The sequence below is a fragment of the Empidonax traillii genome, unplaced genomic scaffold (genome assembly GCF_003031625.1).
Source record: "Empidonax traillii isolate 1590-97213 ecotype Southwest subspecies unplaced genomic scaffold, ASM303162v1 scaffold64:size1360303, whole genome shotgun sequence".
NCBI lineage: Eukaryota > Metazoa > Chordata > Aves > Passeriformes > Tyrannidae > Empidonax > Empidonax traillii.
This window is the reverse complement of record NW_020955257.1, coordinates 1,151,059-1,179,025: the sequence shown is the minus strand read 5'-3', so window position 1 is coordinate 1,179,025 and position 27,967 is coordinate 1,151,059. Positions and strand designations below refer to the sequence as shown.

The following is a 27,967-nucleotide window of genomic DNA, read 5'->3' as shown; positions in this document are numbered from 1 at the left end:
ACAGCATTTTACTCAGCTTTTATGCAATTTTAAAAATTCTCTTTTCTCACCCTAAATTTGGGCAATGGTCAGGGGTCACTTGTTCTGGAAGAGGTTGCCACCATCTTCTCAGCTGAGAGTCAAAGCATTTTCAGCAATATCTCAGGAAATTTTAAATGACACAGCAGAAATAGTGTTAGATTCTGGTGCTGTCAAAGAAAGCAGGAGTAATAACTGGGATGATTGAAATGATGCCTGAACATAATGTGGAATTTGTAGCACTTGAAGTAGACAGGGAACTAGATGCTGGGAAATATGTTGGACAATACTCCAAACATGATGTTTGTGTCTTCTGTTGTAACCAATTTGATATGCTCAATACCAGTTTATTATGATTTACCAAGAGCAGGTGACTGGAAGGCTCTGAGCAGAATATTCTCTTATTCCTTCCTTTCTCTAAACAACGTGCTGTACATTAAAAAAAACAACAAACAAACTACAATTTTCCCTCTTGAAAAAAATCTCGAAACCTAACTAAGTTTCATTAATGATGCCCACCCCCTTTAATAAATACATGGGATCATGACTGATTTATACTGTAAATTGGGTGTGCTGCTGATGTGGGAAGACTCCCAAATCTTTGTTCTTCTGTCTTAGCTGGCTCTTGAAAAGTGTCATTGTTACTGATTCTAGCTCCAAAATTGAAAGTACCCTAACAAAAGACTAAAGTAGAAGTTTGCTTGGCTATTGCATACTGTATGAGACCATTCTTGTTACCTAACCTCAACTCTCATTCACTCCTTCAAAAGACAGCAGGTCAGCAGCAGTGCAGGCTCTGCAGAAGATGTTGCTCTGGGAAATTTGGTCTTTTGAGGATCAGCCTGGAGAGCCATGACAGCAAGAATCTACAATACCTTCTTGGCTAAAACTCACAGTGTGAAATACTTAACTCAGGCTGCAAGCAAATAGAAGCAAGCACCAATATTTTCTTCCTGTTAAAACCTGCTGTTTCCCTTCACTTGCTGTTTTCAGCCAGCACTTTTGTTACTGTAATAATTACAATAAGCTCAGCCCATGGCTTTCCAAGAGCAAATGGATGCCACCAATTCTTTCTATTTGCAAATAAGCAGAGCTAAGCTGTTACCCTTCTTTCTACCACAAAAGTTTCCTGAAGAGTTGTTCTTAAATGTCATTAAAACAAAACAAAAAGTTGTTAATATTTCAGTCTCATTCTCCCGTCCAAATTAGATTGTGGACTAAGGATTTAAGGAAGGGTGTGCCAAACTCTGAGGACTGTTAGTATTCCAAGTCGATTAGTGCCTAATTAAGTGCTAATTTATTCTCTGTGTAATCTCATAGAGGGTAGAAATTTGGCTCAGGCTAGTTGGAAAACAAAGTTTTTGCTATTACATGTGGAAACATTTACTACTTTTATACATGTAAAACTTACTTTTTTTTATATGAGTCGAGTGCATTGTTAAAGAAGGCTAAACTCTTATCCTGGCTTGCCTGGCTTCCTCTTACAGTTTCAAAAGTCTCACAAACATTCATTTTCCTGTATTCAGAAGTCACAGAATATGCTGAAGACAAGCAGTCTGGAAGCCAATTTTCCACATTTCCTTCAAAGGGCAAACTTAACTGTCTTCTGCAATAGTAGAATTGAGAATCTGTTGGTGCTCACAGTCTCTTTATTCTCTGCTTCGCAGAATAAATAGAAATTTTAGCTAGAGTTGAGTAAATCGGGAGCCAGGCTTTTGGATGAGAGACCTTCCTAACTTCCCCGCATGCTACAACAAACACCAACATCTTTCTTGTCCATGCAGGAAATGCATCTTAAATCCCAAGCAGAAGTAATGTTAAATTTTGGGAGACTTGACCTCCACAGAGACCTGTCAGTCATCTCTGATGTAGCCCATGGGAACGTTCAAATTGCCATGCCTGATTTGCGTTCTTGTTACATGCAGACAAAAACAAGTCCTTCTCATCTTCACTCTTTGCTGCCTCTATGCATTTGCCAGAAAGGACGTGGACAATCATTCCATTCTACAAGGTGAGAGAAGAAGGGAAAGAAAGAACAAAATAAAAATAAGGGATTTCCAGTAAAAGCTAGAAAATTTTTATGTACAGTAGATCACCAGTATGGACTTGCTGTTCAAGTTTTTTTTAAGTATTACTCCAAACACAATGAGTAGGTTTAACTTAGTGCTCAGAGCACAGTAAATATTCATAGTTCCTTCTGAAGCTGACAGGAGTGGTAGGTGCAGAATTCTTTTCCACCACTGTTTGTTTCCTGTGGCTACAGGTTGTCATCAGCATCAGCTTCAGTACTACTGACCACAAAATTTCAGAAGGACCCTTAGGAATCAAACCAAATTACAGTAGGAACTGTCCCAGAGGCTTGCTGCATCCCTACGACTACAGTAACTGCTGTTTTTTGGCTGTCCCAGAGCATGAGGTTTTTCAGTCTTGTAGAGGAGTTCCTGCTGAGTGAAGTCCACTAAATAACACTGAATTCCTCTGATATTGCTCTTCTCTTACAATACATGAGGAAACTTAATGTTTCCCACTAAGAGCTCCTCACAGAGGGCTCTCATATGGGAGAGTTCAGGATTCCCAAAACCTTTCTCTATCCAAAAGAAGTCAGCAAAGATTTGCCCTGCTCTTATTTTCGCAACCACTGATCCTGATTCTATTTCTATAAGACAAACAGTGAAAACAAGAACACAGGAATAAAGTTAGGATTTTTCTACTTTATATTCCTAAACCAAATGTATTTCATATAGTGTAAATGGGCAAGAGACATCCTAAGTTTTCTGGCTGCAAATGGCACAGAAGTGAAACTTGCCCTTCAAATACCTCATCCCTTCCCCACACAAATGCTGTAAATCACCCAGTGATCCCACAGTCGCCATCAGCTGCCTTTCCCTCACAGCAGAGTCACTACTGACCTCCTGGACATCCCAGTGCTGGTGGCTGTTGTCTGTCTCCTTTGTACAGTTTTGAGGGATAACCTTCCCATGTCTGGCATCAAAGCAAAAGAGCGGAGCAGAACCAAGCCGGATTTCCTTCATGCTGGTATATTCAAAGTGCTGGAAGAGGGAGCATTTGTTTGAACAATGATGGACAGACATCCCAATTAATTTCTAAAAGCTAATTCCAAAAACAATTTCCTGTATGTGTTTGTTGAGGTACAGCCCAAACATGAGTGACAAAGACCCAACAACCTTGACCGTTCAAAGCAATCCCCCGTGCTAGCTAATTCTGGCATAACTATTTACCTAAGAAGAGGCTTTGTGAACTACAATTATGTATAAAATAAACCCATCCTGTAATAAAATTTTCTAGTTTAATAAATATTTGAACAGAAGGGTGTTTCTGGCAGTGTCCTCACACAGTGCACTTAGAAATGCACCTGCAGCTCACCCCGAGCTCAGTGTGAGCAGGAAAACTTGCTTGGGACTTGGAATAAATACCTGCAGTCAGTCTGTATTGGTTTGGCTTCTTTTAAAGCATGAACTTGCTAGACTAATTTCTGCTTGTGAGTCTACATGAATTTCCCTCTTGCTTTAGATTGCAGTTTAGACGCTAAACTTCAGTTTTAGTCACTAATGGGGGAAACCCATTCCCATTATTCTGGAACTGTTATGTATTTTTTACTCACAGGCTTTCTGTTCCCCAGACACTATCAAATATGCCAAAAAAATAGTCACTTACTGATGTCTCCTGGAGCAAAGTATGTGTATCAGTGACACATGAAACACTTCAGCTTTTCAAATTACTCAGCTGCAGAAGCGTGGGCACCATTACCTTAACACTGCCTAATTCTGAACACATCAGTTATTTCCACTAGTGTCAACCCAGCTACTTACACGTTGGAGCGACTGTCTTCTGCATGGTTCCCTAGATCTGACACAATGCCTGTATACTCAAAGTATAAATTACCTGGGTGAGACTGTCACTGCAAGGTGAGAGTTTGATGGAGCTTTCTGCAGTGGCTCTTCCAGGTCTGTAATCTGCACAGAAGCCAACACCAGTATTGTAAAGCTGTAAGTAAAGATTTATACCAAGAAAACTCACAATTGGATACAACCAAAATATCCTTCAGCTAACATTTTTATGACTGTATCCCTTTATGATACATGTTTTTGTTCATAATTCAGGCACTACTTTTTTCCAGTCTAGGTCTTACATAGTGATCTTGCAAACTGATCGGATATAAAAGACAGAATTTCACCAAAGGTCAGTGCTACCCAGTGAGTTTTGTTTAAATTGGAGACACCCACTTCTGGTTTTAACTATTGTGATAATTAAAAGAAATCTTTCAACCTTTTCATGCTAATGGAAAATTGCTCTTCAACTAGACACTGTAGTCAGAAAAAACCCAAGATATTCCAGAAGAAAAGAAACATGTGACAATTCCTGTCATCTACACTCAGTTCTTACACTCTTCTCAAGCAAACTTGGAAAATAAAGAGCAGACAAAATAGTAAAAGGACACAGTAAATCTGGCTCCAAATAGCAGAGTATGAATTAATTAGAAAAACTGGTTGCCTTTATTTGGGGGGAAACTCCCTTCTGTTAAGGCTGCTGGGAATAAATTAATATTTAATGAATTATAATTATCAACTATGGGTTACTTAAAAACAACAACAACAACATTGAGAATATTGCCTCCTGTACACAGTCAGACAAGGAACTGCTATTGCTACTACTTCTGTCCTTGGGAGGAGTGCAGAGCTGAAGAAATGCTTTTTTCTCTTTGTGCACATGGATCAGCACAGAGATATCTCAGCTGCTGTTCCTGTTGCCATCTGCATGAAGCAATACAATTTTTTTCCTTTACTAATGGCACCTTAAAAACCTTCGGTTAGGATCCTCTGAGCTGTGACACTGAACTGAGTCAGACAATCTGGGTTCAGTTCCTGGCTGGGTTTCAACATCTATGTGAGAATTTGAGCCAGTCCTTTATCTCTGTCCTTTTCTTTCTCCTCCCACTCTTGTTGCACTGTCTGTTTGGACAATAAAGGTTTCAAAGCAGGAATAGCCTATTGCTCACTCTATGCTCCCTGAGTACACAGAAGTGACACTGGAGTCTTTGAATAATTCAAACCACTGATCATTCTTTATAGGATGTTTTCTCTTACCTTGCCAGAGAATCTTGGTGTGTCTCCAGGTGGGGAAAGTTCAGGGTACACATTTGATACAAACCACTGGAAATTCCTACAGCCGAGTCTCTTCTGTAGCTGGAGGCGCTCGGTGCAGTCTGGCTTCTCGGCCTTTATGGAGGAAGGGAGAAAGCATAAGGGCAACAAGGTTACAGTGTGTTTGTGTTAGAGAGGCTAGGAGTGAAAATAGGAACTTTTTCTACCACCTTTTCTATCCTACATGTTACAGATATTGATATATGGCTCTTATCAATATCTCTTGCAAAGGAGGAGGTCCAGCTAAAGCCTTTCTCAAACTTTGAGCTAAAACATCCACAGTCTGGCATTGTGACAGAAGTAAATATTTTGGAAGTAGCATGCATTGTGAAAACAAGTATTTCCTCTAAAAATGATCATTATACTGCAAGATAAGTCAGTCTTTGTCATATTTTTATTTTAAAAAGTCAAGACCAAGTTTGATAGTTGTTGCACTGAAATTCAGTGGTATTGTATTGGATTATCATTCAGTATAGAATTTGTCCCTCTGAGTAAAACTCAATTTCCTGGCCTTTAACAGCCCAGATTACACAGTTATTGTCAGTCCTCCATGATCAGAGGGCAAGTGATGACAGAATTTAGCCCAAAATATATTATCTGACAGTTACTAAATCTAGTAAACAAATTTCTTTTGCAGCTATAAATGGATAAAACCTTTCCTATGATTTCTGTGTTTTCTTGAATTATAAACACACACAATATAGACTCTTCCTCTGTTCTGAAGAAAGACAAATGCCTGCAACCCTTGGTGCAGTTATGGGCACCTGCACTGCAAAGAACCGACAGCCTGAACATTTGAGGGTATTTAGCACTGAAGATGGCTAACAGGGTTCTGAAAACTCCAAGCAGTTAAGTGTCTAATCCTTCAGCTTCAAACCCACACAAAACAGTTTTCTAAATCTCTTCGTGCCCAAATATTGAAAATATCTCACAAGCCTTAAGATTCTTTCTCCTGTTTCTTTCCAGCAATAGATCTCCCCCCTTCATGCTTCTACTTTTTAAAAATGCTGTTTGGATGGGATTCCAGGAGACTGGTCTGGATTTCTACATCAAAAATTAAAACTGGTAACATAAGCAAAGAATTGCCTGTAAATAACTTTTTCATCAGACCAGCCATATCTCTGTATCCATAAAAAGGACTTTGCAACACGGAAAGCACTGACAAATTAAGGGCCTTGGAGATCAAGGGCAAAGTATCGGCTTCTAAAGGCAGGGATCAGTCATGCTATGTGGCACTGTTTGCCAGCCCCTGTAAACTGCCCAGGCAATGCTCAACAGTTGCAATATGTTAAAGAGAACCTCATAGTTTAGTGTCAGTCTCAGATTCAATAAACATAAGAACAAAGTTCAGCAATTCGGCACCACACAAACCCTGTCTCCTAAGAGGTTTTCCTGGAAAAGGAAAGGAGAAAAGTAAAATGCTTCCCTTAAAAAGAGATGTTTCTCATAAGACTGCTTTGGCTGAAGAAGATAATGGCAGTAGATCAATCTCATTTTGTCACACTAGTTACAGTCTGCATTTGATGCTGAAAAAATGGTGTAAATAACTTAAAGAAAATCATTATCCCTGTAAACCAATCTGAAAGGAAACTGTGCTTGTAAATTAAATAAGCAAACCACACAAGAAAAGGAGCAAAGGAGATCGTGGCTGAAATAGTAGAGAGATGGGAAGAGCATTATTCATCTGTTTAATGCTCACACCATGGGCATCCTGTGCAAGATGTGATACAGACCATAAAGCGAGGAGGCTTATAAAGGAACCTAATGGGGGTCACTGGTTGTTTTCTGCAGTGGGCAATATTGGTGGTTAAGGCTCACAGAGAATTCTGTAGTGGCCCATAGGTTGCTCTGCTCACTCTCTCAGTGCAGTAAATCCCCACAGGGCCCTTTGCAGCTGAGCAGCAATAATGTCCTTGCTTGTGCCTTTTGAATTACATCCTGCTGCATTGGCATGCTGAAAATATTGGCTATGAAAGAAACAAAAAGAGAAAAAGAGCTGTTTACATTATGGTATGTTGGGCACAGAGGTAATATGAGGGAGCATCCTACTTAGAAGTACTGAAAGTATTTTGGCAAGAATAAACTCAAGCAAAAGGTCATGCTGCTTACAGCTAGTAAACTGTATCATTGGTGACTGTAGTTTTTAGTACAGAGAATTTCTTCTGAGCTGAGAAGAAAAGCCTTCAGGAAATTATTAAATGATTTAAGGATCTAACTGCCCATTTTAAAAGACTTGGCCTAGTGTCCCCCTTTTGGGTACATGGCTGTAACCCTTGGGAGTCAACTGACGAACTCGTGGCCAGTGGAGTTCAGACCTGCAACACAGAGAAGGAGAGAGAAGCTTTGAAAAAGATGTGAAAATAGAGTAAAAAAGGAAATGTAGTAGTCACAGACTATAGGATTAGCAGACGGACTGGAGGGGCAGATCCACCCGCAGAGTGCAAGGAGGTCAGACAAGGTGACAAGAGAGAAGCATGGCACACAGCCCTGTTCCTCTCCCCGCTATAATGCTGCTCCTGCTGGATCTGGTTTTCTGAGGTGATGGCCAGCCCTGCAGTGACTGAACATGCAGGACTGTCTGTGTATTAGACAAACCAACCACAAGTGAAGCATTGCCGGACCTGGTGGTGCTCACCAGTGTGGATGAGCTCATTAGAGCTGCTGGGATTGGTGGCAGCCCGGGCTGTAGCGATCATGGCTCAATAAGCACAAGGCTGAACTTAGGCACAAGTTTCTTTCTTCTCTTCCTGATCCGACAGCTCTTCCACTGGAAGGTTTAATAAAAATTCCATCCCCAGCACCATGCTCGTGGAATGTTTGACTGCAAACAGACATCCCCACCCCTATTCCACCCTCTTCACCCACCTCAACTCACATACCTTCCCTCAGAAACAAACCACTACAGATGTCTTTACCTTGCTGATTAAGAAAGCCACTGTGTCATGCTTGTAGAAGTTCTCTTTAAACGGGCCCAGCCAGGTCTCTGCTATCCGGATTTTGTTCCTCACGATGGCCTCTTCATAGGCGAAAGCATGGGGAATGTGATGTCGATAGACGTGCCCGACTCGGGAGCATGGAATAATTTCTACAGAGCCACCACAGAGCCAAGTCTGGAACATGGGTGAAAGCACAAAAGGAGATTACCTTATTTAGATTACCTTTCTCTGAAAAGGAGAAGCTCCTTTACTCTAGACTGCCTCAGGAGATCCTAAGCTACACATTGCTGGAAGCAGCAAGAGCCTTATTATATTCTTCATCATACACAGTTCCCCACAGATACTGAGGCACGGAGAAGATGCTGGTCGTTCAGACCTCTGATTTGACCCAGCATGACTATTTATATGCTTTTATGTTTTTCTGTGCACAAACAGTGCAGTGTAGTGGAGAGACCTGGGGTCACATCTTCTCTTGTCTGGGACATTAAAGAGAGCATACCCTTCGTGCCTGCACTTTTCATTGCTTTTTAATATCAGTTACTCTTTGTATTCAGCAAAAATCAATGCGAAGGATTTAATATAAGTAATTTGTTATTAAAACTACAGGTTGGCAAAGAAATAAAGGTACTCTCCCTTTAGTGCATGTTACATGCCAAAATAGAAAAAGGCAGCTTTCAGAGGGTGCCAAAAGCAGTGACTCAGTCCTCAGGCAGATAGCAATAGCCAACAAAACTTCCATCTCCTGACATAATGCTCCTAAGTCAGAGCAGTTGCATGTTTTTGTCCTGACAGACTGCAGAGCGTGGGGATAGATTTCTGCAAAGAAGATTTTAATCTGAATACCCTGATATGTTTTGCACTTAACTTACTTTATAAATACCTCCTTGCCATTTCACTTAGGTTCCTTAAAAGCCCAATGGTTACCACAGCTTGATGTTTTAATGGAGGTTCTTACCCTTATAGACAGCTCCAGATTTTCTGCTCCCCACATGGTCATGTCAGAATCATAAGCTCCGGTGTTTTGGAAGTAATGCCGATCCATGGCCACCACTGCACCAGCTACCACAGGACTCCTGTGTAAAAAGCAGTTTGAAAGTGAACACCTTGAGTTTTGGATAAGGAATTATTGTGAAGCGTGAAAATCCCACCATTTCCATAGAGATGGTATTAAAAAAAATTGAATACTGCTCTGCATAAGCTTGAATGAATTGATTATCTAATCAAAGAAAGAACAACTGGAGTCTAATTCTAGGATTTGCTTGGGGAAGGAAGTCAAGAGCTGAATAAGGCTCAGAACAATGGGAAATGTGGAATACATGTACATCCAAAAAAAAAAAAACCACAACAGATAATGATTAAGATATCTCTTTTAACTCTTTATGACCCACTCTTGCTTTCCCTACAAATCTCCACACCTTGTCTGGTCAGGCTGTGCACCCGTTGTGGGAATGTGTGGAAAATACTGGTCAGGTTGAAAGAATGACTGCGATCTAGTTGGAATAATTATTGAGGGCCAAAACAAACAGTGTCAACAAAAACCCCTTTCCCTTCAAAAATATTAACCGAGGATATGCAAGTAACCACTTCTCTCCTGTGAGCTGGAAGATGACTCAAACTGTACAGTTTGCTGCTGAGGTGAGTGGAGGCACATTGTCTGATGGACTGTTACCTGATAGGGCTGATGGGAGACTGTCGTACCTTCTCTTCATGCTCTGGCACCGGTTCCCAATGAAAATCTAATTTCCAATCAAAAACACCTCGATGCAGGCCCACAGAGTGATAGTACTGAAAAGTCTTCCAGTCTATGACGTCTATGACAGGGGAGATGACACTGTTTCTGAAAAAAGACAGTACCATTTATTTCCCAAACCAAAGCATAAATTAAGTTCACTACTCCGTTAGCAAACATTAGTTCTTCTCTTTGACACTGTCGAGCATAAGCATTCCTCTAAATGTTGAGTGCTCTTATTTTCCCTGCTGATAGAAGCTCAGGTGCTCAGGGCATGGGAATACTGAGCATGTAGTGAAGAATCTAAAGATCAATAATTTATTGATGCCCCCTGTACCTTGCATTGTCATTTAAAGGTATTCAGGATTTTGCTATGAATTAACTATCACAATTCTTATAAAGCTATTTCACACAGAGCCCCCAGCCTCTGATGTTACAGGCTCTTCGTGGATGCAAAATTTATAACAAAAGATGATTTTGGCCTCACACATTTTACCATCTTTTGATTTTTCTGTAACTGTTCCACACACTTCCCATACACTCTACACACAAAGTGAAGTTTGTCACTTCAGGCCAGTGAAGAGTACACTTATCTTTAGTTTGTTCTACTGGTTGTTTTGCAAAACATCAATTACTGAGTATATAAGCCAGTTTCTGTTTGTATTTTATCACAGTCTTAAAATGCTCATGCAAATGCACTGTCGCAGTGTGGAATCTACTTTTAAGAGCCAGAACACAGCCATTACACCATAAGTGGGAATCCTTCAATTCATTGCTAACTTGAGTTAAATTTGGATTAGTCTGAGAAGACGCATTAGACATTTCCCCACGGCAAACAAGTCAGTATTTTGCAGCATGCTTGCACATCATCTTGGAATTAACTGGTAGTTAGAAGAGCCTTCGGTGTTCCTTGTTTCCAGGCCAATGACATATCATATTTGAAAATTGTCAGAGTTTAAGGGCAATGGTGTTCGGGACTGCAGGAAAAAGTGTTGAAGAACAACATTATCTATTTCTTCTCTGTTATGCAAAAAGGATAGTCTCTGGTCTCAGACTAAGGGCTTAACTATAGTTCCTCTGGAGAAAAAACAGTAATATTTAAGAGGGATTAAAGTATGCTGGAAAAAATTACTCTTGTTCTGGAATAGGAATGTCCATATAGGAAATTATTCTCAAGTAGTTATTTCTCTAGAAAATAACTTCTGTTAGAGAGAGAGAAAAATGAAATGGTTAATTTGGGGGCAAAAAGTAGGTGTTTCTAATCTCCTCTTTTAAAAATTTGTATGTTGGTCAGAAATTGCTTGAGAGAAATTAGCTGAAAACACAATACTATCAATGAAGAAAGGACACCTCAGAAGTCTCCACTGCATTAAGGCAGTGAGTTGCTGTCATCCCTCTGCAGGACTCAAGAGAAAGGGAGAGAAATTATACTAAAAATAATAAAGCTGATATCCTCCCCTGATTCTCTAATTATACCCCTGTGGCACAGTTTTGCATCCAGGACAGGAGAAATCACTTAGTGCTCAAGCCAGCAGGAGCATTTCTACAGATACTTATATACTTAGATATGCTCAGATATATTCTGGATCGGATGATTTCAGACTATCCCACATTCATATTATTTCATCCATTTAAAACCTGTTCTTCTTTTTTGGATCCACCTTAAATTGCTGCCACTATAAAACTCCAAACTCCAATGATGCTTCTGGTATCAGTGCAATTGCTCACAAAAGTAAGTACCACAGTAGTAGTTCTTGTAACTGGGCATTGATTTTTCAATGCTGTTCAAGAAAAATACCTGTAATGATGTAACAGATTCTAATGGTTTGGAGACCGAACAATTATCCAAACTATCTGTGAAGTACGATGTGGAAAATTACAGTGTTTAAGACAGCTGAAAATAACTCACTGAATAGGTCACATTCTACATTCTACCCTGGATAAATTCAACAGTAAACCAGAACAAAATAAAATCCAATCTCCTTTCCCGTACAGTTGTATGCAAACTGTATTTTAGAGCTACTAATCTAGTAGCACTAGATACTAATCTAGTAGCACTCTTTCAGAATGCCAAGATTAACATTTTTCAATACTACATTTGTAAGAGTAATTCTAGATCTTCACCTAGTATAAACTGGTATTGCTCTGCTGAAACTAATAGAAACACACCTTCTTAAAACCAAAAATTGGGAGGATCTTTCTGATCTGAAACAGAGGAATCCAGAAATTTTATCTTATGTGAAAAGTGGGTAATGTTCAATTTTAATCTTAATCAAGCACTGTTTACCTAGTTTTTGGTTGGTATTAATTCTTCTTTAAAAAAAAAAATCTGCTTTTGCATATTCGGAGATGGTGGTTCTAAATGCAAATTTGCAGGAGAAGGTAATTGAGAGTTGGAAGATGTTCTTAGCTATTCTTCTTGGTTTTAACTGCATAACTGGCAGACAGCAGCTTCTCAGCACTTTGAAATGAAACACTGGCAAACTACTGCTAATTTTACTCTGTGGAATCCAAGGAAAGGCAAAAACAGGAAATTCAAATACAACTAGCAGCAATGCTTTGAACCATTTGATGAATCTGTGAATATTTCAAATGCTTGGAACACACATGAACTACAAAAGGTCACAATTCCATGAAAAAGACCAACCCAAACAAGAACAGTTTCCTGGTTTGGGATTTGTCAACCAAATACAATTGGTAATGAAATGTCTTCCCATGACCCTTGACAGTCACCATGGACATTATGTTCTTTTCTATTTTTAGATTAGGAAACAGGAGGAGAGGAAGATTTAATTAACATATCTATTTTGAAGTTTTAGATACACTTTCTTTGAAAGCGTTTTTTATTAACTTATGCTTTCTTTGTATTTTGTGTATCTGGGTGGGAAAGAAACATTTTAATCTGTTGAAATCCCCCCTTAAGTAAGGAGGAACAAAAAATCCCCCAAAGGAAACAGAAAGACCATGTATTTTCCTCAACCAGTTTCAGAGTGGATTACTCTTGAAAAAATTAGATATCTAGGAAATCCAGGCAGTCCAAGTTCTCTGTCTCTGCACATAGTTTAAACTTCAGTGAGTAGCTGAGGACCCAAGCTGGTTTCACAGCATGCTGCATTTTCATTTAAACACCTTCCTGGCCAACTGAAGTCTTAGTAATGCAAAACATTTGAAAGTAGATAAGGTTATTAACATGATAAAATGCAGTGATCAGGAATGGCGAAGCTAATTAAGAAGTACTTAAATACTGCCCTACAGACCAACTCCAGACTAACTCAGGGCACATGAACAGTCTCCTTGAATGGAGGGACTATTAATATGCTACTCACTAAACAAATCTCGGCTAGCTAGAGTGCAAAGGGAATGCTTCATTAAAAAGTAACAATTTTTGAAGCTGTCTTTTCTGCTAAAATATTCAAATTTGTACGTGGGATAACAAAATCTGTAGGGGTAACCAACACATTTTCACATTGGACAGTGAGGGTGCTGTTCCATGAATTGTGCCTAAATCCTCATTGCTCCTGTGTTAAGCAGTAATATTTGCTTTTGGGTTTAGATTCTTGTCTTCAGTTTCTTTATCTCAGCTTCTTTAAAATAGGTCACCTTTTGATCCTGATTAACTGTGAAAGACTGTAAAGAGATAACGCATCTTCCCATAACATACCATGTAAATGCAGATCTTTTACTGAATTTGAAATGAGTGTTATTGACAAATAGAGGATATAAAAGGATCAAGCAAGCACAGAAATCCCAGGAAACAGTCTGTTATATGTGAAGGATATGGAAGGTTTTCAATACAAGGAGAGTAGCATGGACTTGCATGCTCAGATGCTGGGGCTGTATGGGCTCTGAATGCATAACATCATGCTTGCAAGTGAGAGGTCAGAAAACAGATGGCTTATATATTTTTTAGCTCAAAAAGCTGGGATATGGGCCACTGGAAAGTCAGGAGTCAGATGAAAAGAGATGAAGGAGCTTTTCATTGTTGGTGCAAAATATTTCCCTCCTCTCTAATATATTACCACAAAATCAAAACCAGACAGAAATTTTCTGGACAGAAGAGCTCTATTTTATGTTCCTGTATCTGCAAGCTGAGGCTCCCATTTACTCCTCAATGGGAGCAGACAGATGATGAAGTACCTTTCCACTGCTGAAGTACCTTTCCGCTGCTGTGCTAATTTCTAATTCTATTTATCAGCATTTTCATTAAAGATTAGTGACCTAGAATCATAGTGCTAAGTAGAATTTTAAAACTAGATAAGCTTTTTAAATAATGTTACAGGCTTCTGTTTTCAAGCATGATACTTGAACTGTGGTATAGGCACAGAGGGAAACACCCTTACAATGAGGAGTGGGAGAAAGGTCCTGAGGGCCAGCTACCCCTTTGCAAGCCACAGCTATGGTGCCCAGACCTTATTTAGATGTGGAATTCCCTGTCAAGGACATAATCAGGGTTCATTTTGCTTTCATGCAGTATTCTCAGGAAACACTCTTTGGATCTTTTTTCTTTATTTTAAATCATCCTGCTTCAGCATAATGGCCACTGGTTTTAGATTAAGGGGACAACAGTTTCAAGGCTTCATGGTACAGTCCATCATATGCTCCCTTTGCCTTTCACTGCCTTTGGACAGAATACAAAATAGCAGCTGTCTTCCGCAGTCTCCTGGAAAAGGCAAACCCTTCAAAAGACGACTCTAATAATGGCACAGCTGCATTGCTATGCACCATATTACTCACCTGGAATTAGCTTGGAACAAAAACTGTTGTCAAATGAAATGGTCTGTGGGGCATCTGCTCTAGTTTTCTAATATTGCCCAGGTACCTACAATATTCATCCTTGAATAATCAAAATGTCAAGGAATGCTTTACAAACCGTTGAACCATTCTCTAGGCAATATGCTAAACTGATGCACAGCTTCCCAGTCAATTTGTTAGGTATGGTTCACAGAACTAATCCCAATCAAGGTGCCCATAAATGCACGTTCAATGATTTTAGAAAGACTTAATATACTTTTGCAGGAATATAAATTTGATTGTGTTAGTGAATTAAGCCATCATGTAGGGAGATGAAATATCATCACCCAGAGCAAGTCAAATATCTGTCAAATATTTCCATACCTGTAAAACTGGAATATTTTTCTTGTACTTGTCCTATCTGGCATTTCCACAGGCTACTAAATACTGGGAGTAACTCCCTTGTTGTGAGCATGTTCAACTCACAGTGAGGTCTCAGTTTGGGTAAGGATCTCAGCGTGATCAGGAATGGCGAAGCTATTAAAGAAGTACTTAAATACTGCCCTACAGACCAACTCCAGACTAACTCAGGGCACTCTAAGACAAGTCACAGTAACAGTGGTAGATCTGGAGCCTAAAAAATTAGGCTTAATCACAATTTTCAAAGTTGAAACTTCCATCCAGATCCTTTAAGCTCCCACAAAGGTTTGAGCTTTGGAAAGGCTGCATTTTTCCTTGCCAGCAAAAAACTCACTCACTCTAGATAAGTAATTTCCCATCCTGACTCTCCAGCAAAAGTGCATGAGTTACAGCTTGAGTGGTACATTAAGAAGAGGAAAGATGGATATTTCACCAGTCACTGTAAGTTTTTTTTCACTGTACTTTCCTCATTTGGGTAGTCTCAGGGAATGCACATGATTCAATTTAACAGCTCCTCAACTGCTAAATGAAGCCAAGTTGACTATGCTTTACATTTCCATGGTGATCCCCATGCAGGCAATTACAAGCAATTTACAAAAAATCATGAATTAACTTCCTTATCAGGTCAGTGTTATTATCACCATTCTTCAGCTGGAGAAAGAGGAACAGCATTAGAAAGTGACTGTCAGATGCCTTAGAGCTTGTCTTTCCTTTGCAGTGGAGAATGTCACAGGTTCTCCACACTAGCAGTGACAAAGCTTCCAGGGTCAGGCACAGTGACTGATAGGGCATACAGAAAGGGATGGCGTAGCCCATGCTATTATCCAAACACTCTTCCACCTTTGCTTCATTAATCCAATTAAACATTAGCTAACTCAGGGTTAAATTCTGCTCTCCTGGAGAAGTGAATGATCATACGATCCCTGTAGAGGAAGAGAACTCCTTTCTCACTCCCTGGTGACAGGGCTACAGAATCTTGGAACAATAGTAGATTTGGTGGCTTTGCATTCCCTCAACAGAGATAATTTTTGACAGGGAATTTTTGGCACTTGTGGTGGGGTCTTGACTTCTCTCTTGCCGTTGTAATTCTCCCTTCACTATAGCTCTCCTCCAAGATTTTTGTAACTCTTTATTTCAGCAATACACCCTTGAATAAGGAGTGGCTAACACACAGGGGTTTTGCATGAGCATCAAAAATAGACTATAGCTCAAGGCAGAAGAATCATGAAGTTTATTCATTATAAATTATCTAATTAGTCAGCAAACAAAAAATAATCTGCTTTTCCAAGGAGGAATCTTTTCAAAAAGAATATTCCTGTCATCCTAGGGCAGCATTACTCTTGCTTTCAGTATTCTTAATGTTTTCATTCAAATGATGTAATAATTTCTAAAAACTCACATTAATTCTCTTATAAGCAAACATAGTGACTGGAAACAGCCTTTGAAGGTCTTTTGTGTGACTATTTAATGGTCTGGTAAGAGTTTTAAGGACTTTTTTTTTGATTTTACCTCCTCTAGCAAGTAATTTTTTCTCAAGTGGCTTATGGGTAATGATAGACAAGTTAATGCACAAATTTTTCTTTCAGAAAAGTCCCTTTAATAAAGGATTTACTGACATGTAATTCTAGAAACATTTGCAGTGGTTTTAATCTCTTTGAAGGACTTGTGGACTGCATAAATGAGCTCAGCTGCACACTAGAGAGCAGGCCCAAGCACCACCCTAAACATGAAAGGCTCAGAAATATGACTCTCTACCTTACTCTGTCAATTTAGTGTCAGTGAAAGTACCTGTGATTAGCTGGAACTGTCTATGCTGCCCAGGAAGTCTGGGTTTTTTTCTGCTGAAGAGAAATGGTACAGGTGACGTTGGTACATAGCCAAATTGGCTCAGGAGCACAAAGAATTTTATTCTTGGCTTTATCACTGAGACAGCTAAAAAGTAAAAATAATGGAGTCGCATCGTAATTTCTCTGGTGGATGTTTGCCCATTTGCAAAGAAGTTTGAGACTGCAACCTTTTTATTTCAGACCTCCAGGAAGCCTTCTTATAGCTCTAACTGGATACAAAGGGTGAAATTTCAGTGACACTGGGCGTGAAGTGAGGGTTAACAGCTGTGTGACCTGTCCTGCTTCCCACATATCAGAGCGATGCATGTGGTGATAAGGTAGAAAATAAAAGCAATGCCACCAGAAGCAAGAAGGTAACCAAGGGAGCACAAAAAAAGCTACCCAACGCTTTCCAAGTACGTTTCTTTCAGCAGCAATGAGCATATACAGGGAGCTCAGAGGCCACGGGGTTATTTACCGGTTGCTGGCCAGCCTGGCCAGGAGGGGCTCCAGCCAGCCCTTCTGACACTCGCAGTGCGAATCCATGAAGATGAGCACGTCGCCGGTTGCCCGTGCAGCTCCGAGCATCCGACCCCGGATGACTCCAAGCCTCTTGTTGCTCCGGATGAGCTTCACACCATCCAGCTTAGAGATGTATTCACTCAGAGCTGACTTCAGGGGCCCTGTCAGAAACACAACAGTCGCTGAAATGTTTTAGCTTTGATTCAAGATTTATTAAAGAAAAGCAACAGGTACTAAGAGATGCTACTTATTGCTGGTAAAATGTTTTGGGGTCATTAGTTTTAAATGGCAAAGTAGGCCAAGTTCCAAATATTTCCACAGCAACATAATGTCAAAGGGAAGAAGAGACTAATGGAAAATGAGAATCACTAGGTGTGAAACTATTCCCATGAGAAGCTTAATAGCCTCCTCTTTTCAGCAAAAGGTGGATACTCTCATCATCTCAAAAAAATACACAGATCACAGTGACATACTACAGGTGTTTGGCTTTCCCAAGCACTTTGAATTACTTTAGCATTGTGGAGTTTTCCATTCCACGTTTCAGCTAAAATCCAAGTCTGGAAATTATGGTAGCAGATCTGGTCCAGTGGGAAAGCTAAGATTTGCATACTGTGATCTTATTTTAAAGTAAGAAATTTCAGAGTGGTTGTAAATGATGGGGGGGGGGGAAGAAACATATTTCAAAGTTGAAAGTCTAACTGAATTCTAAGGATGGAAGAGTGAGCTCTGGGCTCTGCTTAGCTCTCTTTCTGAGGGTCCTTGTTGCCTTCGACTCTGCTCATGCACTTCTTGGAGGAGGACAGTTTCTTCCCCGAAGCTTTGGAAAAAAGAGAGAAATTTCACATACAGAGAAATGGGGGCTACCTTGCTGGCTGAGGTCATCAACCAGGATGATATCCTTGAGGGAGGCCTTTGGGGCTGTGTCCATAATGCTGTGCACGGTTCTCAGCAGAGTAGACCAGGCTTCGTCATGGAAACAGATGATGACACTTGCAGTAGGCAGACTGGACTCATACTTTTGCTGTAGGCACCTGCGGGATCAAATGAAGAAGACACTGGAAACACTGGTACAACTGGCTACTTTTTTTCTCAGAGCAAAGTTGTCAGCAACTCTTAACTCTTCAGGAATGGAAAGCACTTTAAGATCTCAGCTTAGTTCTAAGAAAAGGAAGTATTAATGTGTCCAGCACTGGAATACAAAGTAAAAATATGGGAATGACACTATAAAAATTAAAATACAAAAAGAGGAAAGTTTTTCTGTGTTCTGGGATAGTTTGTTTTCTGCTCTGGCTGCCTCAAAAAACAGAGCTCAAAATAGAAATGGTCCAGGGAGCAAAGAAAAACCATAAAGACAATTAGACAGAGCTGAGAGGGGTATAAAGCAAATCAGTCAGCCTCTACCAATTTCCACATTTTCTCAAGTAACAGAGAAAAGAGCAAACTGAAATGCAGTACCTTTAAAACTAACAACAAAGCAGTAGACCTATGGACTACCTGACCAAGATCCTAGTGAATGAACCCAACATCTCACTCCTCTACAGGAAAGAAATAGATCCCTACACGGACCATGAATACAAATACAGATATATTTAAGAAAGTAAATGTGTTTTCACTATAAATTTTGTAAAGCTTGCTTTTTCCAATGAAAATGAGTCACTGATGAATGAGGCTGACAGCCGGGCAGATTCTCTCTATACCATTTTCTGCTATTACTTTACAACTCCAGGTACTAGTACAACCTACTACAAGACACCTGGCTATGTGGGTCAGTGTATGGCATTCCTAGAGATGCTCCAGAGTGCAGCTGGAACCCATGCTCCTCAGTTTTCCATTGGGGCAAGCTTTCACCCATTACATTGAAACAACTTCCATCAAAATTACCATGAATTAGATGCTGCTTGGACAACTCAAGCATTTAAAGACGAAAAACACTTTCTGCTCATCCTCACAGAAACTGAACATGAAAACCATAAACCCTCCTGAAACAACGGCTGTTTCATAACTGTAAGCAAAGGACCTACAAATTGCATTCACGACAAAAGAGTACCAGTCCTAGTTCAGAGACACAGGACACGCTATCCGGGCATGAAGATGCACATTTTCCAGAAAATGCCTTCCAATGCCCCTCGCAGAAATGCAAAGACCGTCTGTATATCTGCTTTGCCTACAACAGAATGCACATTTTTAAATACTCTCATTTCCCGAGTAACAGTCATTCAGCGCCCTAATGTTCAAATCTGAAACTTAGCTATCAGCAGGAGAGCTGATAGGATTAAGCAGAAAGCCATGGACGGTGGGAGCTGGGGGAAGCTCTTTGCTTTAAGAGCCAAAAGCCTCCTCACAAGACCCATTAATATTTAGCTATGTTTGATTGTCCTGTCTCCTTCAGCAAGATATGAAAGACTTTGTGGTGATGTTGTCAGACGATGTAGAAACCCTTTTCTTCTCTACCCCCACATGGTTCCTCGCTACAGGAGAATATTATCCACTTTTGTAATTGTAACAAAGAATTGTGTAATCATCTAGTTAGCATAATCCATCCCCTAGTTAGCATAACCCACCCTCTTCATTAACATATCCCTCCCACTGGGCCCTTATATTGCAAGTCGTGCATTCAATGAAGATTTCGGCCTGTATCCTCAAAACTGGGATCGATTAGTTTTTGACATTCGCACAGTTATTTATTACATTAGGGATTGTTTACATCAGGGGGACTGTTTACATTAGGGATTGTTTACATTAGGGGGATTGTTTACATTAGGGATTTTTTATAACTGTACGTGAATACATAACCTAAGTGGCAAGTGCTTAGTTGCCATGGAGATTGGCAAAGACTTTCAATATAGATATCTAATCTTTGGAAAAATTCAAAAGGGTACTGGTATTCAGAAATACCTTCCCTGTAATTTGGAGCAGTTTCACAGACTGTCCATCAAAAATTGGCATTTCAAAAAATCAGGGCTGTGACTGATATGAGACATAGTGATTTAATCCAATTTGTGAAAAACAAGGAACTGTCACATGCAGCAATGAAGAGAGAGCAGTTCTGACACAGCAAAGGCATAGACTCCCACTCACCTTCAGAAAAATGTCTCATTAAGATTCGGCTCCCAACAGCACTCTGGTGGAAGCTATACTATTGTAATGAAACTTAAAACCTTTGTAGATACATTGTGAGTTTCTTTTGCCTGGATACGTTTGACACTCAAGCCCAAGAGATCTTTTTGGGCAGAACCCCCATCATAAAAGTCACAATGGCAGGCTTGATTGGGGTGTCCCAGGAGGGTGTCAATTGCAGCTGGACCGACTGATAGCAGGGTTGGAAGAGATGGAAGTACCTCAGAGGGTGGGCCTCTTCTGGTGTGAAGAATTTCCCATCCAATTTCAAGTAAAATGAGAGAGACTTAGTCCGTAGCACTAACTCATCCGAAACATCTCTGGTTGGCTTCCCTCTAACTAAATAACAACAGACATTATTATGAACAACACTACTAAAATAGATTAGAGACATAGACAGTCTGATTCTGGTTTGCTCTCGTTTTACACTGCTGTAAAACTGGACTGACATAGTTGTGATCCAGGCCCCCAGACTAAACTATGCCTAAAAAATACCATTGGGGTTTGTGTGCTGTGCCATAAAGGACAGGACTGGCATAGAGATATACCTCTGCTGCAGGTTTATGGTCTGGATTTAGGTCAGCCTCAGATGCTGAGATCTGGGTTTTCAGTCAGGGCTCTGTAAGCTGTGGTCTTGAGAGCTCTTTAGGCTGTAATTAGTCAGACAGCAAAATCCATCCAAGAGCTCTGAGACCATGGCTTAAATCTTCCTGAGATTAGTATTAACTAGACCTATCTCATGTTGGATGGCCCCTTAGCTGCCAAAATAAAACTGGTTTTTGGCTCACATCACAGGCAGTAAACCAGGGTCATCATTCCTCCATTGAACATTACATAGTTCAAAGAGTTGCCAGTGAAACATGCCAAAAAATAACTGAAATGATATCTGCATCTCATTATTTAATGGAATTATCCAAATTTACACTGAACCTAGTCATCAAGTATAGAAAACACTGTTTCATTTCTCTTTCTTTGAGACTGTCCCCTAAATTAGAGCTGCCAGCTGCCTTTAAACACATGAAAATGAACACTAGAAAGCAAAATTATTCCATGTCTTGCTTAAAATGTTTTCTGTTGTATCTTTCCACTCTTTCCTGGAGGAAAGCTATGATAGGTTTCATTGCAGAAGGAAAGAAATAAAGATACCCACCCACATCCTTTCCTTCTTCCTTGGGCAGGGAAGCATATCAATTAGGTTGAAAAAAATCTCTGAGGTCATCAAGTCCAAGCTTTGACTGATCATCACCTTGTCAATGAGACCATGGCACTGAGTACCATGTCCAGTCTTAAATGTGACTCCACCACCTCCCTGAGCAGTTCATTACAATGTCTTATCACCCTTTCTGTGAAGAAATTCCCCCTAATGTCCAACCTGAGCCTCCCCTGGGGCAGCTTGATAATAAATACACCTCAGATCCTTCATAAGAAGTGTGATGAGCTGCCCCTCCTGGGCTGCTGGGGCAACTGACTTAAAAGTCTCCAGGCTCCAAATGTAATGCAGTAGCCTCACATTCACTTACGGTGGTGCTGGCAGCTCTGGTCAGACACACTGAACTCCACTTTCCTTCCTCCCAGGAGTTTCCTTTCAATATTTGTCACAGAATATTCTGAGTTGGAAGGGACCCAAAAAGAGTCCAATTGGTGATCCTGCACAGAACCATCCCCAAGAGTCACACCATGTGCCTGAGAGCATCATCCAAACGCTTCTTGAACTCCGTCAGGCTTCACCCTCTGGGTGAAGAACGTTTTTCCAATATCCAACCTAAACCTCCCCTGACACAACTTCAGACCATTCCCCTGAGTTCTGTCACTGGTGACCACAGAGAAGAGATCAGTGCCTGCCACTCCTCTTCCCCTCACGAGGAAGTTGTAACTGCAATGAGGTCTCCCCTCAGTCTCCTCCAGGCTGAACAGACCAAGTGACTTCAGCTACTCCCAGTAAAGCTTCTGCCCCGGGCCCTTCCTCATCTTCGTGTCCCTTCTTTGGACGCTAATACCTCAATGTCTTTTTCATATTGTGGTGCACAAAACCGCACACAGTATGCAAAGCGAGGCTGCATCAGCTCAGGGTCTGGTTCATTTTTATAGGTGACCACTGGGTCACTCTTATTCTAAGAGAGCTGAAAGCCCCAACTCGCGACTGCTTTATCACTTTGCAAGCCCGTAGCCCATCACAGCGCAGGCACGTGGGCTGAACCCGGGGCCTGGCCGAGGAGGGCAGCCGCCTTTCCCGCTCGGCAGCCTGGCGCGGATTCCCTTTCTGGCCCCAGCAGACGGACAGACGGACGGACGGACGGACGGACGGACAGACACCCGCGGGGGCGCCCGGAGCGCTCCCTGCCCTGTCGCCCGCCCGCACCTGCGGAGGGTGCCGGGAGGGGGCGCTGCCGCCCGCTCGCCCCAAGGGCCCCGCGGGGCCGGGGGAGGCGGCGCAGCGGAGCGCACACAGACACGCGTGGGCTCTGCTGGGGCCGGGGCGCTCGGCTGCGCTTCGCTTTCTGACCAAGGAAGCCGTAGCTGCGGCCCCCCCCAACCCCGCGCACCTCTCCACCTTTGCGGCCCGTCGGCTCCCGAGGGCTTGAACCACCTCCGGAGCGAGGCTGGGAGCTCCCCTGGCTCCGGGGAACGGGGGGTGTTCCACACACGGCGCGGGGAAAAGCGCTCTCCCGACCCGGAGCGGCGGGTTTGATAGGAAAGACGCGGGGTTTGGAGGAGGAGAGGTGGCGGGCGGAGGAGGGGGAGAAGGGGAGGGCGCGGCGGCGGGGAACGAGACAAGTTTTCCCCCGAAGTGAAATAGGGTGTTTTACTTACAACGGGTGTCGTACCTCAGGCAGGTCCCTGCGCAGCGCGATCCGCTCGCTGAGCACCTCGTTAAAGCCGTGGGTCTCCAGGCCGGGCGGCCGCTCCCCCGGGGCAGCCCCTTCCCCAGCCTGCAGGGGAAGGGACAGCGGCAGCGACTCGGGGTCCCCCTCCGACCGCCTGCTCTGCTGCTTCACGACGCGATAGCCCTTCCTGGCCTTGCTGTGGTTCCTTTTGCCGGTGGGCGACACGACGGCCACGATCAGCTCGTCCTCCCGCAGGGAGATGAAAGGCGACAGACCATCCAAAGGGTAATACTGCTGGCTCTCCTCCTGGGTCTCCAGCATCTCTTGGGTCTCCGCAAAGTCCATCTGATACCCTTCCCGGGGGTTGAACTCCACAGGCTGGAAAGTCCCTTCCTTGCTCTGATTGCTGGGTGGTGGATTCAGCATTGTAACCATCAGTAGCAAAAAACCCAGCATCAGAAACAACAAAAGAAACTGCAGCTTACGTGATCCATATCTGCACTTCTTCTTCAGGAACATACTGTTGGTGACAAAACAGTACAGATGGTCATGTTAAATATCACTTCAGTCTTCCTCAGATTCCAGTCCTCAGGTTGCACAGAAGCTCTGGTTTTCACTATCTGCCAAGAGGATTTTTTTGCTCCCCTCACATTTCACTGATGCCATTTCATACTTTCCTCTCTATTTACAGAAAAAAATAACATTCCTATTAATATTTTACTTACTGTAGTAAAACGTAGCATGGATCCAGCGAAATAAAGTAGATCCTTTATTATACAGAGTCCCAGCTTAGTTAGGAAAGCACATGTTTTGCTGATTAAAAGAGTAACTAAAGCCTTGATTTTTTTTTTCCTTTTAAAATTCTAAGTCAAAAGAAATCCCGTTTCTTATAGTTTCCTTCCAGATAGATCCTGCTTCTTCAAAGTTTCCAATTGCTGACTGGATTGAAGCACTGTATCTCTGAAAGCAGATCTGACAGCTCTCCTCCGTTCGGAGGCTTCAACTTAACTGTGATCAACAGATGAGAACTAGTCGGTCCCTGACTTTGTTTCACACATAACTACGGCACTCAGTCAGGAAGCACTTTGCCAGACATAATACAGAGCAACGTGTGTGTCTTTCTCTTGGTCCTAATGCCCTCGCTGTGCTTGTCCTATCAAATCAAAACTTTGCAAAAGCCACAAGAGGTGAAATACAAGAAGCAAAACATTGTATTAGAAAAGAAATCAAGGCATACCATCGATTGCTGTTACTTCTGAGTAGCTATATTAGACTGAGAATGCTCGGAGTAAGAAGCAAGAATTTTATAAACTGAATAAAAGATGTAGTGCACATGTTTTATGTAAGGTTAGATTTATTCATATGATAATGTGTTAGCTGGAGTATATTTCATATCCAATAAATAATTACAGCTGTAGGGATTTTAACACTGACATAAGGGTGCCAAATTATCACCTGGCAGGCTGAAGTTGTCTCCTCATCCATAAATTTGGTATTTGCAGGGCAGGGAGCGCTTTCAGTTTTCATTAGTCCAGGAATAACATGTAGAAAGCCTGAGCTGGAACAACAACCACTGACACTGAGAGAAAGCAACAACTTCTGTGATTAAAAGGGAAGCTCAGTCTCTGAGGTCTGTTTGCTAATATTGCTGGCAAGGGTGCTACTGGGCATGGACTGTGGCATTTTTTGCTATGAGATGGATGCTTGTCCAATGGGAGGAGGGGTGAGAGAGTCCACATGCTTCAACATCACATGCCTTTTGGTCTGGCAGAGATCAGGGATGGATGTAACTCAGGTGTTACCAATCCATTTGATGCTGGGGCATGGCATGGGGTGTTTTGCATATCTTGTAATATTTGGTGAGCAGAAAGCTCCAGCTTCAGGAGGCATGTGATAAACTTGAGAACTTTCACATTCACATGTTTATTTAAAAGTACATTTCTAGACATTATAGCTAGAAGAAAAGTCTGAAGATAAGAATCCAGTATACTCTAAAGGGAACCAAGGATCTGTTCTTTTTTACTTTCTTCCCTGCTACTTACTTCCCTCTAAGATGTTCTGTAAGTTCAGCCTATGGTTCCTGGTAGACAGCTTCCAAAAAGTCAAAATGAGAGGACACCTACTTTCAAATTAAAATGAGTCATAACCTTCAAAACTCATAACCTTAAGATTGCTGGAGGGATATAGTGTCTCACACTTCTGTGTGTACTCCCCTACAGAATGCCTTGAGGTAATGTGACCATTCTGCTGTGTCTTGGCACCTTCCCTTCCTCAGCTGTTCTTTAAAAGATATAACACTGCTTTAATCATATCTTGGTTAGAAGGAAGATTGAAACAATATTTTGATACTTCACCATTTTACGTGTCTCCTTTTTGTAGCTTAAATTCACAGAAAAGTAACATCCCAACCCACCTTCAGCCCTGAGAACATTACTCTTTATCCTATTTTTCATAGAGAAAAAGAAGTGTTGATGGTTTCAATTCAATAGGGAAGCAGCACACATTTGCATTAAAAAAAATCTGAGTTCAAAAGCATTCATTTAAATAACAGCATGTGTCAGCCATAGAAAGACAAAATGAAATGGAAGAGACCTGTCCAGGGCACTCTGGAAAAAGCAGGCACCAGCAACTTGCAAAAGGTTTAGTTCCATGGAGTCCTATTATTGGGCATACAGAATAAAAATAAAATAAAATAAAAATAAAATTGGAAGGAGAAACTGAAGAGTATGTGGAATAAATGGCAGAAAGCATTACTGGCTTTTTTTTTTTTTTTTTTCTTTTTTAACTTTTCTGGGCTACCTAGGTATTTTGAATTAATTGAATTAATATTTTATCCTGAGTAAAATAGCTTAGCCAGATGCTATAACAACTCTGATCAAGATTATTTTAGCCTGCATTAGTAATTGCTGTATAAATTCTGTCCTGCTAAATCCACCTGGATCACTCATGCAGCTAAGTTTCAGCTACAAATGAAAAGACACCCACTTAACAAATTTACAGCAATCTTAGACACTTTTCGGACAGAGCTGATAGGCAGCATTATCAATGAACCATAGGCGTAGGGAATCCAGCCTTTTTATATATCCTGACCATTTCAACAAAGAAGAAATGAACAACTACAGAAGACGTTTGGTCAGTGTAGTCAATTAAATGTGCAAGTATAAAACTCTGGGTGGCACACTTCCAGCAGCCTCTATTCCTTCTTCTGCACAGTGAGCCTTCCTGCACCACCTCCCTTCAACCAGCATGTTTTCCACCCTCATGTCTTAAAACTGTGGTTTTCCATCACCATCATACAAAAGATATTGTCTTTCCAATGAATGAACCCTTAAGTGTCGGAGAGGGAACATCTTTCTTCCGAAATGCATTTGAATAACAGCAGCGCTTTCTTATAACCTCCCTATCTGGACATCAAGAAGACATTATCCATGGCATTTTCTTTCTACCTCTGGTTACTCAAAAGTAGGCCCTTCAGTGGGAAACAGAATGGGTTGCTCCTCCTACCTAGTTCTGGGGGGGTTCCCTCTCCTAGGACCCTTTCCTGGGCATCTTTTGATGGAAGAGGAAGAAGCACTGTGTGTCCCATGCTCTATTGTCAGACCTAGAGCCATTGCCTTCTTCCTGAGGTCCAGACTTCTAAGTGCTGCTTCATGCAAGGAGCCCATGAAGAGGCTGCCCACAAATAGTATTGTTATCCTTGGACTGCTCTTCCACAGCAGACCCTAGAGCTCCTCAGTCAGTGGGAAAGGAACATGTTATAGGTTGTGCCAAACATATCAGCAATTGCTCCAAAAAAGGGCCAACCTGCAGTGCCAATGTTGGCCAGTGCCAATATTGTGTTGACTTTCCTGCTGCTCAACCCAGGCAAGAACTAAAAGACTTATGTTCCTACCTGTCCTGTTCAGTTGTGGAAGGTATAAATATCTTCAGTAAATGGAAGTCAAGCATTATTGACTACTCCATTCTTTAAGAAAATATTCACCAACCTTTACTGTTGCAAATTTTGCTCCTTAATTGTCAAGAACTAGAACATGAAATCAAATCTAGGTCTTATCCTTAATTCAAAAAATATTAGGAAATGTAGTTGCCTTATTTAGAGTAATAAACCCTTCAGTCAATGTGCTGTAGCTGTTTGTACTTACCCTTTCCTCCCTACCTCATTTTGGCTTGCATTTTTGTCCAAACTATTCCCCATCACGTAGTTATTAAATGTTACGTGACGTGTTATGTTATCCGTACATGAAGAAACAACACATATGTTCGATGTGCAGAGCCCATGTTTTACTGCCAGGAATATAACAAAGCAAGAACAAAAAGAAGGCTGGATGGAGGAAAGAGTGTGTGGACAGGCCGTTACTTACTACTTAATAAACATCTTGGATTGATTTACACTCCTATGACAAAAGCAGATGTGCCACTTCCATTCAAAGACTCAACACATAACAGCAGTCACGGTTTTGTAGCTGCATGTATTACATGCCACAGCTCTTTGTGCATTCTAACGATGGCTTTATTTGCGCAGATGTGAAGAAAGTCAATGCATAAAATGAGACCAATTACATGGTGCACGGGATTTGTGGTGTTTTTATAATCAAGTTACTTTCCCCATTCTTCTCATGATACAATAAGAGATATGTATTTTTAGATTGTCAGAAGATGTAATTTATTTGCAGGTGTTGCA

General features: G+C 41.3%; 1 protein-coding gene and 1 long non-coding RNA gene across 3 annotated transcripts; one reads left to right on the top strand and one right to left on the bottom strand.

Annotated features, from left to right (window-relative positions):
* Window positions 1–2: 2 nt before the first annotated feature.
* Window positions 3–24,189, bottom strand: GALNT15 (polypeptide N-acetylgalactosaminyltransferase 15). 2 transcript variants are annotated; one of them, XM_027880035.1, is made up of 11 exons: window positions 24,012–24,189; window positions 23,273–23,806; window positions 18,209–18,375; window positions 17,301–17,505; window positions 9,786–9,953; window positions 9,072–9,189; window positions 8,096–8,290; window positions 5,124–5,255; window positions 3,922–4,023; window positions 2,928–3,068; window positions 3–2,022 (listed from the first exon to the last, which is right to left on the bottom strand). In XM_027880035.1, the coding sequence occupies exons 2-11, from the start codon at window positions 23,803–23,805 to the stop codon at window positions 1,876–1,878; spliced, it is 1,908 nt and encodes a 635-aa protein (XP_027735836.1). In that variant the 5' UTR covers window position 23,806; window positions 24,012–24,189; the 3' UTR covers window positions 3–1,875. The 2 variants fall into 2 exon arrangements, with proteins under 2 accessions (XP_027735836.1, XP_027735835.1); XM_027880034.1 differs by having other exon boundaries at window positions 23,273–24,189.
* On the top strand, window positions 23,459–24,618 carry LOC114055662. Its single transcript, XR_003570794.1, has 2 exons — window positions 23,459–23,571; window positions 24,180–24,618. It is a non-coding gene; the product is annotated as an uncharacterized LOC114055662 (long non-coding RNA).
* Window positions 24,619–27,967: the final 3,349 nt, after the last annotated feature.

Excerpts from the sequence above, each read along its gene's own strand:
- GALNT15 (XM_027880034.1), bottom strand. The coding sequence starts at position 23,805 with ATGTTCCTGAAGAAGAAGTGCAGATATGGATCACGTAAGCTGCAGTTT. Across the intron at positions 17,506-18,208 it reads TGATGACCTCAGCCAGCAAG|GGCCCCTGAAGTCAGCTCTG; the intron begins GTAGCCCCCATT and ends TGTTTCTGACAG. Across the intron at positions 9,190-9,785 it reads TCTCCCATCAGCCCTATCAG|GAGTCCTGTGGTAGCTGGTG; the intron begins GTAACAGTCCAT and ends CTTTTTACACAG.